Source organism: Bombus affinis, chromosome 7, assembly GCF_024516045.1.
Source record: "Bombus affinis isolate iyBomAffi1 chromosome 7, iyBomAffi1.2, whole genome shotgun sequence".
Taxonomy (NCBI): Eukaryota; Metazoa; Arthropoda; class Insecta; order Hymenoptera; family Apidae; genus Bombus; species Bombus affinis.
In genome coordinates this window covers 3,778,395-3,794,967 of record NC_066350.1, presented here as the reverse complement: position 1 = coordinate 3,794,967, position 16,573 = coordinate 3,778,395, and the positions used below count along the sequence as shown (strand labels likewise).

At 30.5% G+C, this 16,573-nt stretch overlaps 3 protein-coding genes across 8 annotated transcripts in view; 2 read left to right on the top strand and 1 right to left on the bottom strand.

Moving 5' to 3' along the window:
• The first annotated feature begins 154 nt into the window (after positions 1 to 154).
• Positions 155 to 6,347, top strand: LOC126918482 (AP-1 complex subunit beta-1). Of its 5 annotated transcripts, none has more exons than XM_050726406.1 (14): positions 155 to 318; positions 695 to 858; positions 1,007 to 1,064; positions 1,169 to 1,179; positions 1,476 to 1,646; positions 2,912 to 2,938; positions 3,039 to 3,284; positions 3,364 to 3,624; positions 3,712 to 4,134; positions 4,205 to 4,889; positions 4,964 to 5,222; positions 5,349 to 5,700; positions 5,777 to 5,968; positions 6,047 to 6,347. In XM_050726406.1, the coding sequence occupies exons 2-14, from the start codon at positions 751 to 753 to the stop codon at positions 6,119 to 6,121; spliced, it is 2,868 nt and encodes a 955-aa protein (XP_050582363.1). In that variant the 5' UTR covers positions 155 to 318; positions 695 to 750; the 3' UTR covers positions 6,122 to 6,347. The 5 variants fall into 5 exon arrangements, with proteins under 5 accessions (XP_050582363.1, XP_050582365.1, XP_050582366.1 ...); XM_050726407.1 differs by having other exon boundaries at positions 187 to 340; XM_050726408.1 differs by lacking the exon at positions 2,912 to 2,938.
• A 170-nt stretch (positions 6,348 to 6,517) lies between these two features.
• The window catches only part of LOC126918495 (40S ribosomal protein S27), a 374,817-nt gene continuing 364,761 nt past the window's right edge, over positions 6,518 to 16,573 (bottom strand). The window contains exons 1-2 of one of the 2 annotated variants that reach the window (XM_050726438.1): positions 7,417 to 7,565; positions 6,518 to 6,867 (exon numbers count right to left, since the gene is read on the bottom strand). In XM_050726438.1, coding sequence (XP_050582395.1) covers positions 6,609 to 6,866 — 258 coding nt within the window. In that variant the 5' untranslated portion in view covers position 6,867; positions 7,417 to 7,565 and the 3' untranslated portion in view covers positions 6,518 to 6,608. Of the gene's footprint in view, positions 6,868 to 7,416; positions 7,566 to 16,573 lie in introns of those variants that run through there. The other variant, XM_050726439.1, reaches the window with a different exon arrangement.
• On the top strand, positions 8,505 to 16,534 carry LOC126918481 (E3 ubiquitin-protein ligase UBR2). Its single transcript, XM_050726404.1, has 2 exons — positions 8,505 to 8,766; positions 9,831 to 16,534. The coding sequence occupies exon 2, from the start codon at positions 9,864 to 9,866 to the stop codon at positions 15,174 to 15,176; it is 5,313 nt and encodes a 1,770-aa protein (XP_050582361.1). The 5' UTR covers positions 8,505 to 8,766; positions 9,831 to 9,863; the 3' UTR covers positions 15,177 to 16,534.

Genomic DNA, 16,573 nt, shown 5'->3' with positions numbered 1-16,573 from the left:
TTATACATTTTCCAAATAAAAAATCAATGTATAATCTATTAGTTCTCGTTACATACAGAAAAAGTAAAGTCGTTACTTACATACAAGGTAATCTATGGTTTAAGACTATAGGATGGAACCACGCCGCGTACATATACGACCGTGTCTCCCACCACAAAATATCTGACAAATCATCGGATCTGTGTCTACGTATTACGTATATGACCGTGATCGTGAGAGTTTTTACTCCATGATTGGAGGGCGTTTTACTCGTAGAATTGTCAATGTTCTGTCAGTGGATAATTTTTCATATATTTCCGATTGCTTAAAATAGTTAAGGTATTTTAAAAGGAAATATTCTGTTAGTAACATTTCTTAGTAATCGTACCAATTGTCATAAATGTTAATGATTAGAATTTCATAAACCTCGTAAAACGAAAGTATATAGAAAATAAGGGTGTTACAAGATTTTTAATTATGGATCGTTATTATATGGTAGTTTATATATTTTTTATAAAAATATAAAGAATACTTTGATTTTTTATTGAAGGTGACAAAATTCTAAATATCTCATATTGTAGTTAGTATTAGTAGAATGCTACTATATATACATATATCTTGAACATTGATCCAAGCTATAGTCTGCTATATCGAATCCTTATTTAATTTTCACACGATATTATTGCATTTACAGTACATCGCTATTTGTTTTCAGAGTGTTAATTTAATTATCAACAATATTATCGTGGAAAGCTCTTCCAAAAATCTAAAATGACAGATTCAAAATATTTCACCACTACTAAGAAGGGGGAGATATTTGAACTTAAATCAGAGTTGAACAATGACAAAAAGGAAAAAAAGAAAGAAGCTGTGAAAAAGGTGAGTTAATTTATTGTTAAAATGCCCTAATTATTCATAATTTTCATATATTCATAATTTTGTATAAAATGGAAATAAGTTACAAGCAATAACAGAACATGTGACAATTTGATATTCGTTCAATTAAACATTTATATTTCATGAATAGTTGAGTAGTTTTATGCAGCATTGGTGTACTTTTAAAAGGCAATATATTTTTATAAAAGGTAAGTCATAAAAATCATTGTTAATATCAAAATATTTTGCTTTAGACATTTATAAATTATAAACATACAATTTTTTTGGTAAATCTGTTTCATGCTGCACAAAGAAAAGGATGAAGTAAAAGCATACAATAATTTCTCAAATTTGAGAAATTTTAATAATACTATAGTATATGCATTACATTAGACATTACATTTTAGGCATCTTTTTTCTACAAAGACACAAATCTACAATGAATTGTTTGAAATATTCATTTTTATTAAACTAAGCATAAATTATAGTGGTATCTTTACATAATTAATAGCAATATTATTTTAACAATTAATCACAATCAGTAGTTATTTTCAATTTTATTATGAATATTTTTTTATTACTTATGTTACTTATTCAAATATAATATTAATTATGTTTAGGTAATTGCATCCATGACAGTGGGTAAAGATGTATCAGCACTTTTCCCTGACGTGGTCAACTGTATGCAGACAGATAACTTAGAACTCAAAAAGCTGGTGTATTTGTACCTGATGAATTATGCCAAAAGTCAACCAGATATGGCCATTATGGCTGTCAACACATTTGTTAAGGTAATGTAGCTTAAAAACTTAATAAATACTTACTATGTTTTATTAATGCACTTTTACCCTCTATATATTTTAATGACACTTGGATGATGTTGAGAGTCTCTGTCTGCAAAGAGGCAAGCTGGAAAAACTTTGTGTAGTAGTTCTTTTAAGTTCTAAAAATTTTTCAAGTAAATTTGACATTAATTTTGCAGCCTGCCTCACATCATGTACAGACCGTGCTTTGCAAATTACATCAGTTTGCACAGAGCTGTCTGCGTTATGGGACGGAATGTATTATTTCTTTTTCTTAATGAATTGCTTATTTTTCAAAGGGCACGAGACTGGAATTTGGCTGAATGAAATATGACACTCATCTTAAATATCTTAAATTACATAAGAATATATTAATAATCTTTTTATTGGTTTGTGAGTTGTTACCACCAAATTCCAGTATTTTTCTTCAGTTAAGCATTGAAAATAGGAATGGAATTATAACAGTTGTAATATTTAGCAAAATTATTAAAAAATTCACTGAAGGAGCTCATATTATATGTGTTAGTTTTTTTTGATATTAATGCACTAATATATTTTATGCTGATTTTCAAAATTGAGCATGAAATTTTTTCTACAAGCCATAAAAATGTTATTTATATTTAAACAGCTTATAGAAAAGTTGTATAATAACACAGCTATATATAATTATATTTAGGACTTAATTGGCCTTACAAAAAGATTAGATGTAAAATAATCTCAATGGTAGAATCAAAAATTTATTTTTTAGATATAATGTTTACTGTGTAAACAGCATGAATAAACCAGTTCCTTAAATGTCCATTTTATATGTATGACTGCATTATAAATTGCTGCTTGTATGCAGTGCATATATTTACACTATCTGCACGCAAAGTGTTTTGTTCTTTATACAAAATTTTAATCTTCATTGATAAATGTAATCAGTGTTAAAATTAATATTTCATAATGCAATTACTATGAACATTTGATGTATACATTTTTAAATGTTTGAATAAATATCATGTAACATATTCTTATGTGCATGACACTGAACTCTCTTAATGTGAAATTTATAATTTAGTCTTAATTTATAAATCGCTATAAAAAGTAAAGAACTATAAACAGAAAAATCTTAAGATGAATATCTCGTGCTCTTTAAAAAATGATCAGTTCTGCATCATATTACATTAAATGGTTGATAAGTATAATATTTAACAATTAATCAAAATGGTGACGGTGACCAATTTGACCTTTTTCGTTCTGACACGCAAAAGGAGCTAGCGACATCTCCGATGACAAAGGTACCATACCACTTTCTACTTCGTTAAAATTCATGGGTTGAGATAGATAGCCACTGCTGTGACTAGACTTGAATCCCTGGCTTGCCCGATTTTTGCGCAGGATTGCGAGGACCCAAATCCGCTGATCCGAGCATTAGCAGTTCGCACAATGGGTTGTATACGCGTGGACAAGATTACTGAGTACCTCTGTGAACCACTGCGAAAATGCCTGAAGGATGAGGATCCATATGTTCGTAAAACTGCAGCTGTTTGTGTGGCCAAGCTTTACGATATTAACGCAGCATTAGTTGAAGATCAAGGATTTCTAGATCAATTAAAAGATCTTCTGTCTGATAGTAATCCCATGGTAAATAACTTAAATTTATTTCTTACTTAGTATCAACATAAAAATCATTATTTATTATCCCATTCAATTTTTATATTAGGTTGTTGCAAATGCAGTAGCTGCTTTATCTGAAATTAACGAAGCAAGTCCTAGTGGACAACCTCTAGTTGAAATGAATGCACAGACTATTAATAAATTATTAACAGCACTCAATGAATGTACAGAATGGGGTCAAGTTTTTATTTTAGACTCCCTTGCAAATTATTCACCAAAAGATGATCGTGAAGCACAAAGCATTTGTGAACGTATTACTCCTCGTTTAGCTCATGCTAATGCAGCAGTTGTTCTATCTGCTGTTAAGGTGTATATCTAGTGAAAAATTAATATTTATAGTTAACATTAGAAATGATTATTTCATTCTTTAAAAATAGGTTCTTTTCTTATATAGGTACTAATGAAATTAATAGAAATGTTACAATCAGAATCTGATTTTGTTGGCACATTAACAAAAAAATTAGCTCCACCCCTGGTAACTTTACTTAGCTCTGAACCCGAGGTGCAATATGTAGCATTGCGAAATATAAACCTTATTGTACAAAAACGTCCAGATATTTTAAAACATGAAATGAAAGTTTTCTTTGTTAAATATAACGATCCTATTTATGTTAAACTTGAAAAGTTAGACATTATGATTCGTTTAGCTTCCCAAGCTAATATAGCTCAGGTTTTATCCGAACTGAAAGAATATGCTACAGAAGTTGATGTAGATTTCGTACGAAAAGCTGTGAGAGCTATTGGTCGCTGTGCCATTAAAGTTGAACCATCCGCTGAACGATGTGTTTCAACTCTTTTAGATCTCATACAAACAAAGGTATTTCAAAATATACTTAAAACAATAATTATTAGTTTGGATGTTCTTATACATATTTTTGTTGTATTAGGTAAATTATGTTGTTCAAGAAGCAATTGTTGTTATAAAAGACATTTTCCGGAAATATCCAAACAAGTACGAAAGTATTATTTCAACTCTGTGTGAAAATTTGGATACACTTGATGAACCTGAGGCGCGCGCATCTATGATATGGATTATTGGAGAATATGCAGAACGTATTGATAATGCAGATGAATTACTTGAAAGTTTCTTAGAAGGATTCCATGATGAAAATACACAAGTTCAATTGCAACTACTCACAGCAATTGTTAAATTGTTTCTTAAAAGACCTACGGATACTCAAGAACTAGTTCAACAAGTTCTTAGTTTAGCGACTCAAGATTCTGATAATCCTGATTTACGAGATCGAGGATTTATTTATTGGCGATTACTTAGTACAGATCCAGCAGCTGCCAAAGAAGTTGTACTTGCTGAGAAACCTCTTATTTCAGAAGAAACTGACTTGTTAGAACCAACACTACTAGATGAATTAATATGCCATATTTCAAGTTTAGCTTCTGTATATCATAAACCACCTACTGCTTTCGTTGAAGGTAGAGCAGCAGGTACTAGGAGATCATTGCCTGCTAGAAGTAATTCAAGTGAAGATTCAACTCAACATAGTGCACAGCCTCATGCTCAAGTTATTCCTGCTCAAGATTCTTTAATAGGCGATCTTCTTAGCATGGATATTGGTACACAAAACTTTTATTGTTTACTAGTATTTCCATTGACCTTATAAATCGTGTTACATTAAATTGTGTTGTAGGTGGTTCAACTATGGTCACTCCAACACCAGCTCCTCAATCAGGCTTGGGTTTAGACTTATTAGGAAGTGGGTTAGATGGAATTTTGGGTGGGACTGATGCTGGAAGTAGTGCACCTGTCGTGTCTCAAACTACTACTGGGCTTCTTGGTGACATATTTGGTTTTAATCAAGGTCCTACTTCTTATACAGCACCTAAAGTTAATTGGTTACCTGCTGAAAAAGGCAAAGGATTTGACATATGGGGAACATTCTCAAGGAAGTAAGTACATAAGACATAAATATTTATTTATTTATTATATATATATTTATTTATTTATAACGGGAGTAAGACTTTAATTAACTAATATGTTATAATAAAAATTTATTTTTATTTATTCTACAATAGAAATGGACAAATTAGTATGGATATGACATTTACAAATAAAGCAATGCAACCTATGGGTTGTTTTGCAATACAATTAAACAAAAACAGTTTTGGTTTAATACCAGCTGCATCATTGCAAGTACCAAGTCCTTTAAATCCTGGTGCTAGTATAGATACTAGTGTAATATTATCTACTGCTGGTGCAGTGCAACGAATGGATCCCTTGAATAATCTTCAAGTCGCAATAAAAAATAATATTGATGTGTTTTATTTTGCTTGTATTGTTCCCATGAATGTATATTTTGCAGAAGATGGACAATTAGATAAAAGAGTATTTCTTAGTACATGGAAAGATATACCAGCACAGAATGAGGTATAGTTTTCTTATCTATGTTGTCATTAAATTCTCCAGCACTTTTTAAATAAGTGGAAACATTTAAATATTTCAGGTACAATACACATTAAAAGGAGTAATGCTGACGGCAGATCAAGTTGTACAAAAAATGCAACAGAATAATGTATTTACAATTGCTAAAAGAAATGTTGAAGGACAAGATATGTTATATCAATCTCTTAAATTAACAAATACTGTTTGGGTATTAAATGAACTGAAAATTCAACCAGGAAATCCTGATGTTACTGTAAGTTAAAACCTAGATCTAAATTTTTGTAGTTTTTATCTTTTAAAATGTTTAATAATCAGCTTATTTCAATTACAGTTATCTTTGAAGTCTCGTTCGGTAGAAGTGGCACCAGGCATATTTCAAGCATATAATGCAATCCTGCATTCTTAAATAGTAAATTAAACCATTTGACATTAAGTTATATCATATTTCACGCCTTAATCCAATAATTTGTTTATATAAATCATTTTTATGTATTATTGCATATAACTTATCCAGCTGGAAGTTGAAAATATTTGTTCGTATTTTATCATAAATAACAAATTTAATATACTGTTAAACTTATCATAAATGGATGTAGCTCAAAATAAAAAAAAAATTGTGTTAATTACCTATATTTATCGCATTTTCTATATAAAGAAGGGGATGGGCAAAATGTATTTTATATATAACTAAGCTCACTCTTTTTCTTTTAAACCATATGCTTCAGCTTCAAAATTATTAAAGAATAAGATTGTTTTATAGTTCTTATTACAAACAAAGCTGGGATATAATAAATAAAATTAATTTTGTTAATTTTTACAATAATTCTGTTTATTTATTGAATATAAAGAGAAATGTCTGTGTATATCATTATGTTGCCTTAATCGTGGTTACATTAACATTGGACCTTTCTCCTAAATGAGCAACCTTCTGTCAATCGTGCTTTGCCACCTGTAGATGTGCATAATATTGTACGACATCCATCACATTCTACCGACCTCTGTGCATGTGAAAAGATGGTTTTGATGGCATAACATCCAGGGCATTTCACATCCATAAAATAGCTATTTGGTTTTTGTACAAGTCTTTTTAACTTGTGCTTTCTTTTTTCTTCAGCTGGACTTGGATGAAGAAAATCTTTAGCAAGAGGCATTCTGCAAAAGAATTAAGTTATTATAAAATTTAATTTTAGATTACTTTTTAGATTCATATTATCAAACAAAATGTTCTATAGTACTTTCACGATATGGTGCAATACAATAAATAATTATATTTTGGTTTGAAATTTATATGTCCTCAATTTTTAAATAAAAACTAGATTTAACTTAAAAATATAAATATCATGTACTTTATGAAACTTTACTTGTTGGTACTTAGATGTTATATGACAAGTTATATGATATAATATACACATTCTAGTACAATTTAGCAACGTTTATTTGACATATAATTTCAATTTAATTTTAACAATCTTTAATTTAATCTATAGACAGCAAGTGAAAAATTTAAGCAATTAATATTAAATTATACTATATTCGTTACTCCATGTATATTTAAATAATTACAATGAATATTATCAGTATGCGAATTGATGCCACATAAGTGTACATACTAATATAATAAAAGAAAGTAAAAGTAAATGATTCCTTCTGTTATACCCATATAGAATATAACTTAATATTTAGTCTGACACCCTTACTTACATAATTACTTTCGTACTTCGCTTTAAATTCAATAATCACACTCTTCACCACGTGTTTCTGCAACAACGTTATGAACTGAAAAGAACACGGACCGACTGATTTTACACGAGCAAATTCCCTATTAATGATTTGCTGTTGCCAACTAATTAAATTTATATTACTCAGTTGTAAAAGAAACTAAAAGGTAATATAGTCTGTCCAACGAGATAAGATAGTAAACATAAACAAGATTTGATTGCAATTATTGGCTGCCGACTAGTGATATTCGAGTGTTACGCAAAATAAAAATGACGAAATTTTCTGGGGTTTTTGCTAGATTAAAGTTAGATATAAGTTTAGTTCTAAAATAGAGTAAAATTAAAAATACTTATTAATATTGTTTGCAACACTTTTTTTGTCATATTTTGTTCATTTAAATAACCCTTTCGACACATTAAAGTTTGAAAAAAATCGGAGATACTGACCAAATCGTTAACTATTATCAAATATTTGATATATTTCTAGTAAATTTTTTTAGCGCTGCAGTCAAGAACAAATATTAAAACGAAAGCATATCTAACATATATATGATTTCAGTCTCTAAACTTCATAGGCCATCTTGTGCATTGTTCAATTTAACTGTGTAAAAGTATTGCTTATCATTTCGTTTTGAAATGTTAAAACTTGGTTGAAGGATATCATCGAATATCCACGTCTTTAACGCGAACGATTATCATAAAGCGACTGCTATCAAGCACTGTTACGCACGTGGTTGAAGAATCACATACAGATTTTGTGTAACAAAGAACTTTTCAATATCTTTTATTAACCTTGGCCTGGTCATCATAATAGTAAGTATCGTCTTCAAAGAAAGTTAAAAATAGTTTGATTTAACGAAAAGCTTAACTACACCTATAAAATAGTCTTTTAAATTGAAATGTTGTTCGCTCTGCGTAGTATATAAAATTTCGTAACATAGTGTTTAATTTTTGTCTATTACGAAACTGAAAAGTTTTCGATTTCTCGAATTATTTAGACATTTGATTTGATGAATAGGCAATTAAGATTAAGTGAAATTTTGTAATTGAAGAATACTGTTATACCGTATGGAAATTTCATGGACTATAAATCGTTGGTAACCTATCACTTTCAGATAATGATTGAATAGAAATGAGAACATTATGTGAAGTAGTGAAATTGTATCAAATCACATAATTTATATGGACTAAGATACACCAAGTAATAAAATTCTGTGAATGATTTTGATCTATTCAATGTTGACATGTTGGATCAAATAAAAATGTAAAGAACAATGTACAATGCATCTACTTTATGTTGATATATTATATCAAGAACTGTGTTGATTCTGTGGTTAGTATAACTTCTATCAAATTTATGTTTTTAAAATAAAATTTGAAAACTCATTATGTTTTACATATATATATATATATATATATGTCGGGTTTTCGTTAGGATTTCCCTTCATGATCTAATCAACAGCTGCGTACCATGCAGCAGGGTCAGAGCACACAACTTCAGAGGTTAAAACGTGGTAACGAAAAATTGTTAGGTTCCACACTCGATTTTAGCATTAGCAACTGATTTAACTCGCGCACGATGGTCGTAAGCTCTAGCACTGTTATATCTGGCACTGATCCTACTTCTGATGTCGGGTTTTCGTTAGGATTTCGGGCGTGCAATAATTCTTTGTTAGAATTTGCCATCGTGATGTTCAACAAAGATTGTATTTAAACAAATAAATATTTCTTTACAAGTTTTAGTGAATAATTAGTTTAACGGTTAACTAGTTTAACAAACAATAAGTATAACGGATGCTTTCGACAATATTCTTGGGTTCAGTAATGAATCCACGGTCAACGGGAAAACTCTTTGTACGTTAGAATATATTTGGTAGCACGCAAACACGTTAACTCAGACGCAGGGTTACTTTCAGACTGACTGCCAAGACGATAACAGTAAACTCTCCAAGGTGATTGCAAAATAAAAGACAGATACAGTCACATTTGTCAATTACATATTGATCGGGAATATCAACAAATTCCCAAACTCCGTAACTAAGCAGTCCAGCGTAAACCAACATTGCTCCTGATCGAGACTTGATTGTTTATACAGCATGTCCCTCAACATCGATACATCCTCTGTAAGACATTTCGTTCATCCCGTGACCGTGGCTACGTTTGGCGACCAGTTATGTCACCTCGAGGCCAAGTATTGGGGATCTTCCTAAAGAAAGGCCCGATGTCCCTACATCTCCGACATATATATATATATATATATATATATAAATTACAATATAATATAAATATTTAATTATAAAATTATATTAAATGCAAAAGTATATTAAATTTAATATTAAAACTTTTAATATTAAAGAATATGCATGAAACTTTAATCGACAATATTTATCATTTCAGTATACATTGTTTTAATAAATTTAAGTTACAATAATGAGTAGTGAGAATTTACAAGAACATCTATATCAAAATACTGAAGATATGGAGCCACCACCATCTTTGCCTACTTTCCAAAATTTTAGTCATTCATGCGTAAATGTATGGATGGAAAAAATGAATAAAGGAATACTGTCATGTACCCATTTTAATGAGCATTGGAGAGTCTGGGTTCCACGGATATATAGTCCACAACGAAATACCAATTGTTTAGATTGGGTTTTTGATGAAGAAGCAGCAAAAAAAGTACTTTTTAATACTTTAAAAGAGTTTATTTGTAATGGAGATCCAAATATTGTACTAAAAGAACTAAGTCAAATGGATAATGTGATATGCGGTAAAGTGTTCAAAATGGGTGAGGCTACATATAGTTGTAGAGAGTGTGGTGTGGATTCAACATGTGTCTTGTGCGCAGATTGTTTTAAGCAATCAGCTCATCGTAATCATAAGTATAGAATGGGTACTTCTAGTGGTGGAGGATTTTGCGATTGTGGAGATATAGAAGCTTGGAAAAAAGAACCATTTTGTAACACACATCTAGCTGGAATACAAGCTAAAGAATCTCGTGGAAATAAATTACCTGGAGATATAGCAGAAAGAGCAGTAATAACTTTTGAGGCAATATTAAGATATTGCCATACAATGTTATCTTTGGAACATACAATTGGATTACCTCCTGATTTGTGTTCTAATAATACAGCAGATGATGATTATTGTATAGGAGATTATTGTACAGTTCTTTTCAATGATGAGACTCATACATTTGATCAAGTAATTAATACTCTTATACGTGTTATGCATTGCTCACAAAGAGATGCATTAGAGTTTGTAACAAGTGTTGATAGAGATGGCAGAGCTGTTGTGAAGTGTGCAGAATTCCATGAGTGTAAAGAATTACAGAATGATATTGAAAAATTCACATCACGACATAGCAATCGAGCATTAAAAGTACTTGTAGTTCATGCTCATGTAATCGCTCATCAAATATTTGCTATGTTACTTTTACATTGGCTACAACAATTTATAAATCCCTGTGAAAGTTTTAGGGTGCTTTTCAGTAATGTTGCGCTCAATACAAAATTACCAGTTATTTCCATTGTAGAAGGTATACTTATGAAAGATTCACAGTTATGGAAATCTGCAAGAACAGCATGGCACAGATTACTAATGTCTGGAATGCTTATGGAATATGAAAGCAAAAGAGCTCTAGCAATTGTTTTTACATATAATTACGGTTCTATTATGAAAGATTACATAAGAGATGATCATGATCATTCATTTTCTATTGTCTCATTCTCTGTACAATTATTTACAGTTCCAACATTAGCGCACCATCTTATTGCACATCATGATGTACTGTTTATCTTATTAAACACGTTTATTTCGGAAAGTTCACGAAGATGTAATGCAGCAGGAAAGTTGGAATTTGAAAGAGATACTCCTAATACTTCATTTAAAAGAGCTCTATATATGCTCCAAGATTTACGATATTTACTAAGCTCCAAACCAGATGTTTGGACTGATGAATTAAGAAAAAGCTTTTTACAAGGACTTTCACTTTTGCTCACATTACTTAGCAGTATGCAATGCATGGATTCTGTAGTGAGACAAGTTGGTCAGCATATGGAATATGAACCTGAGTGGGAATCTGCATTTAATTTACATATTAGACTATCTCCAGTTATTAGTCTTGCATTACAATGGTGTGGTTCAGATCAAATTGTTCTAATAAAAGCTTTTCGGTTAGTTTTAAGAAAGCTATATGAACAGCCAGGACATGAGATTGGTCCACCTCAAGTGAGAGAGTTGGCAGATCATAGTGCAACATGTCTCCAATATGACGTATCATCTGAACCAGTATCTATACATCTTCCACTTTCCAGATTTTTAGCAGGTCTTTTTCCATATCTTGAAATGCATGACTTACATTTTCAGTGTGCAGAGTTTATCAATCATACAAAGCCAACATTAGAACAGATCATAGAACCGGTATTAGCAACCCAAGTAATGATTGCACAAGTACATAGTGGTATGTGGAAGAGGAATGGATATTCGTTGTTGAATCAGTTATATTTTTATCACAATGTTAAATGCCGTTCAGAAATGTTAGACAGAGATATTATCTTGCTTCAAGCCGGAGCATCTTTAATAGAAAGTAATGAATTTTTGATCCATGTTTTAAATAAATTTAATCTTTTACAATGGGCAAGTTCAGACTTTGATGTAAATGCTGTCAAGTATCTTGAAGATGAAAATATCAGGCAAACTTTAGTTGAAGAATTTCTAGGATTACTTATAACAATAATAGGAGAAAGATATGTACTTGGAGTTGGACAAGTTACTGCTGATGATATTTTGAAAAAAGAAATCATTCAACAATTATGTATTAAACCTCTTTCTCATTCAGAGCTTAGTAAAACATTATCAGATGATACATATTTGGAAACTGAAATGGAAAAGGTAATACAAGATATTGCAGATTTTAAAAAACCTTCACAAGTATCAGGAGGGAAAGGTGTATATGAACTAAAACCTCACTTATATTCGGAATATAATGTATTCTTTTATCATTATACAAAAGAGGAAGTAAGTAACTCTGAAGAAACACAACGAAAACGGAGAAAAACTTTAGGAGAATTACAATGTTGTCCACCTCCTAAACTTCCTAAATTAACAGAAGTATTTAGTTTAGTAACTAATTTATTACAATGTGATGTTATGTTACATATTATGCAAATTGTATTAGAAAGAGCACTTAATTGTAAACCTCGCAGATTTTCAGAATCACAAGTACATAAAATTTTACATCTTATTGGGTATGCTCTTCAAGAACAAGAATCTGGTTATTATCCTTTTTTTGCTTTTACAACAAGGGCTGCAAAGTGGAAAATCTATAAATTGTTAGAAGTTTTATCTAATACTCCACGTATAGAAGCTCATAAAGATTTATTAACATGGATTTTAACAAAATACAGAGAAGTTGCTGGTAATACTCCAATGGATGTTAGTACAACACCTACTGCATCACGTACAGAAAATGTTGAAACTGATAAAGAATGGAGAACAAAAATGGCAGCAGAAAAACGAGCAAGAATAATGGCACAAATGGCTGCTATGCAGAAACATTTTATGAAAAAGAATGCTGAATTATTTGAAGAGGCAGCTTTAGATGTGAATAAATCTAATGACCAAGACTCTAGTATGAATTCAAAAAAATGCCCTCAAAAAATACCTGTTGCTGTTGGTATTGGACAAACATCCAGAATATCCGGTGAAGAGACTTATAAAACTTGTATTTTGTGTCAGGAAGATCAAATTGTAACAGCAGCTGGCCAAGCAATGGTGTTAGCTGCATTTATTCAACAATCTACAGTTCTCTGTCAACACAGGGCTAATACTAATGAACCTGATCCATTATATCTTTCTGCAAAGCTTGGTGCATCACCACACATTGGTACTTGTGGTCATGTAATGCATGTTAATTGTTGGCAAGAATATTTTAACAATGTTCTTGCAAAAGAGAATAGAAGACCATTCCGTTTGCGACAACCGGCAAGTTTTGATGTGGAGAAACATGAATATCTTTGCCCACTTTGCGAATGTCTCAGTAACACTATCTTACCTCTTTTACCAGCTTTAAGAACATTACAACCAACTCCTCAAAATCAACCTGAACTTGATTTTCGTACATGGTTGGAGGCTTTAAGTATTACAATGCAAGTTAGATGTGGATTAAGTGAAAATTTACATAAACCAAAATGTATTCAAGACGAACACGATCCGACATGTCGGTATTGCATAATGCCAGTTCCATGTCATATACAAGCTATTCGTAATCAACTTGGAAATGTAGAAAATATGTTTGAGTTAAATTATAATCAAACTGGTCCATCCATTTCAGAAAATTTAATATCTACAATTCAACTTTTTGCACAAGCAATATACACAAAAGAATTTGGCACCGAACCAGATGAAGATGATGAAAGAGTACCATTATTAGCATGGAAATCAACAGCATACAGTATTCATGCTATAGAATTTCTTCTTCGTGACATGAATAAACCTTTATTAGGTGCTTTGTCATCTAGACAAAGAGACAGTCTAGAAGGACTTGCAAGAATTTCTGCTGTATTGGGATCTAAATGTCAATTACGTACTAGTACAAAAGTGACATGGACAGATAGGGATATTATCCAAAATAATGCAATTTCTCTTTTAACTCTATTGTTAAAAGCTTCACCCGAAGGCCCAAGTATTTTTGATTGGGATCCATTTGGAGTGCTTATTCCTTTAATTAATTCATTTCCTAGTCTTTTTTGTACAAGCTTTAAGGCTGTACCATCAATCATTACTGGTGGAATATTTGAATTTTATGCCTTGCAGCTTATATTTATATCCTTAATAGTAAAAATATTATTAACATCAGATTTTAATGAAGAGATGGATGTAGATAACCCAGAAACAACTGAAAATACATTCTCCGAATCAATCTTAACATTGGCTCAAGTTTTAAACATTAATGTTGGCACTCAGGTTGTTGCTAATATATGGAGACGAGTCACAAATGCTTCTTTACCTTTTCTTAGATGTTGTGCTCTCTATTTTCATTACATATGTGATGTTCCAGCACCAGAAGAACTAACTAAAATAGATGGAGCTACATATGAAAATATCTGTGCATATTTGGGATTACCAACAACATGTGATGAATTAGTAAAGCCAAATTTAGATATAATTATAAAATTAATAAATATTTGGAAAAGCCATCCCACTGTTCAAATGCATCTATCTGGTGCTAGTACAGTCACACTAATAAAAGAACCTTTGAAAGTTAACAGATTAGTGGAGCTTCCAGAAGATTATAGTGAGTTGATAAACATGATATCGTCGTTTACGTGCCCAAATAGCGTCCGTGAAGATTCTAAAACACCGACGCTGTGCCTAGTATGTGGCGAAATGTTATGTTCTCAAAGTTATTGTTGTCAATTTGAATTGAACGATGCACTGGTCGGTGCGTGCACATATCACGCAAGTAAATGTGGAGCTGGAGTAGGATTATTCTTACGTATACGAGAGTGTGAAATTCTTTTCCTAAGAATCTCGAATCGAGGATCCTTTGCTTGTCCGCCTTACTTGGACGAATATGGAGAAACAGATCAAGGTTTACGAAGAGGGAATCCACTTCGACTGTGTCATGATAAATACAGGCAACTGAATCAAATGTGGTTAGGGCATGGGCTATATGAATCCATATCAAGGGCTATTGAATCTTCAAGTAGTCCTATGTCAACCCGGTGGCAGCATCTATAACCGTTCTAGGATTTTTATGCTCTAGCCTGGACATTTAGTTATAGATACTAAATCTATATTTAGCAGAAACAATCATAGCAATAAATACTATGATTGTTAATTATCTGTTTGATCATCGAAAGAAATTGATGAAATTATTTATTTTGATGATACAGTGTGGATGGCTTTGTATATTTAAAATGATTGGATGTTATTCTCGTTGCAATGTCCTTTTAGATTATTTCAGAGTTTACGGAATTTTCTATTATTGTGTAAATTAAATATAAATTTCTTTATAATTATTGACAAATGTATGAATATTGTTGCTTCTAGAAATTAGTTTGTAATATTATTTGAATAATTGTCACATTGTTTACAAAATTCTAGGATCATATGAACAATCGAAGTTGTATAAATGAAAAAAGTTTCTGTATTAGCTATTTTAAAATACTACTAATGATAAACATCACTTTTTGTGTCATTTCACATAAATTTCATAAAATACATTGAAATCATTTTATGTTATAAATTGTTAAATGCTTAAAAAAATCAAGTATATATAAATTTGAAAGTTATTGCAGTAATTAAATATTTATTTCAATTTTAGAATTTCTTAATTAATAATGCAACACATACACACACACACATAGATAAATGTTGAAAAATCATAAAATTAAAATTATTTCCGTAAATTCAAATAAATACTGTGACATAATATTTGTTTTCTCATTGCTAGTCTTTTAGTTTATTTGATATGATAAAATATATAACTTGATGACATCTACATCTTGCATAAGATTAACTTTTTTATATTAATTAAATTAGTTTCTTTTGCAATATTGCAATGAGTTAACTTGTATATTGTACAGTTACTTAATATAAATTTATTTATGTATAGGTTTATAATATATTTACATACGATATATATAAATATTACTTATATTCTGATCAGTTCAGTAAATTTAGAATCCTTAATTAATAACACCGCCAGAAACTGCAATTATAATTATTTTCAATTTTGCTTATATACAATAAGTTTTAACAAATAGCATTAGTATTTGTAATGACATCTAAGACATTTTAATAACGATTTTATTATTAATAACAGATTCGTTATCATTTATCATTTTTTTTTTTTTTGGAATGCAATATGTACTTGTTTTATCTAATTAAAAGTATGCAGTAAACGTTAATAATAGCAAAAAGATATTTTACATGTACGAATATTAAAAAATTTTGTTTTAACGAATTATTTATATATTTATAATAGATTATTTTATGTTACATTACAAACATTTTCAATTTAATTAGCGAGAAGAAATGTTCTGTTTTGTCAATTATGTATAATATCTGATAATACATATACGTATTGACATTGACTAAGTATAGTATAGATCTATCACCCAATATACCTTTGT

Excerpts from the sequence above, each read along its gene's own strand:
- LOC126918481 (XM_050726404.1), top strand. The coding sequence starts at position 9,864 with ATGAGTAGTGAGAATTTACAAGAACATCTATATCAAAATACTGAAGAT.
- LOC126918482 (XM_050726406.1), top strand. The coding sequence starts at position 751 with ATGACAGATTCAAAATATTTCACCACTACTAAGAAGGGGGAGATATTT. Across the intron at positions 4,135-4,204 it reads TAGATCTCATACAAACAAAG|GTAAATTATGTTGTTCAAGA; the intron begins GTATTTCAAAAT and ends TTGTTGTATTAG. Across the intron at positions 5,223-5,348 it reads TGGGGAACATTCTCAAGGAA|AAATGGACAAATTAGTATGG; the intron begins GTAAGTACATAA and ends ATTCTACAATAG.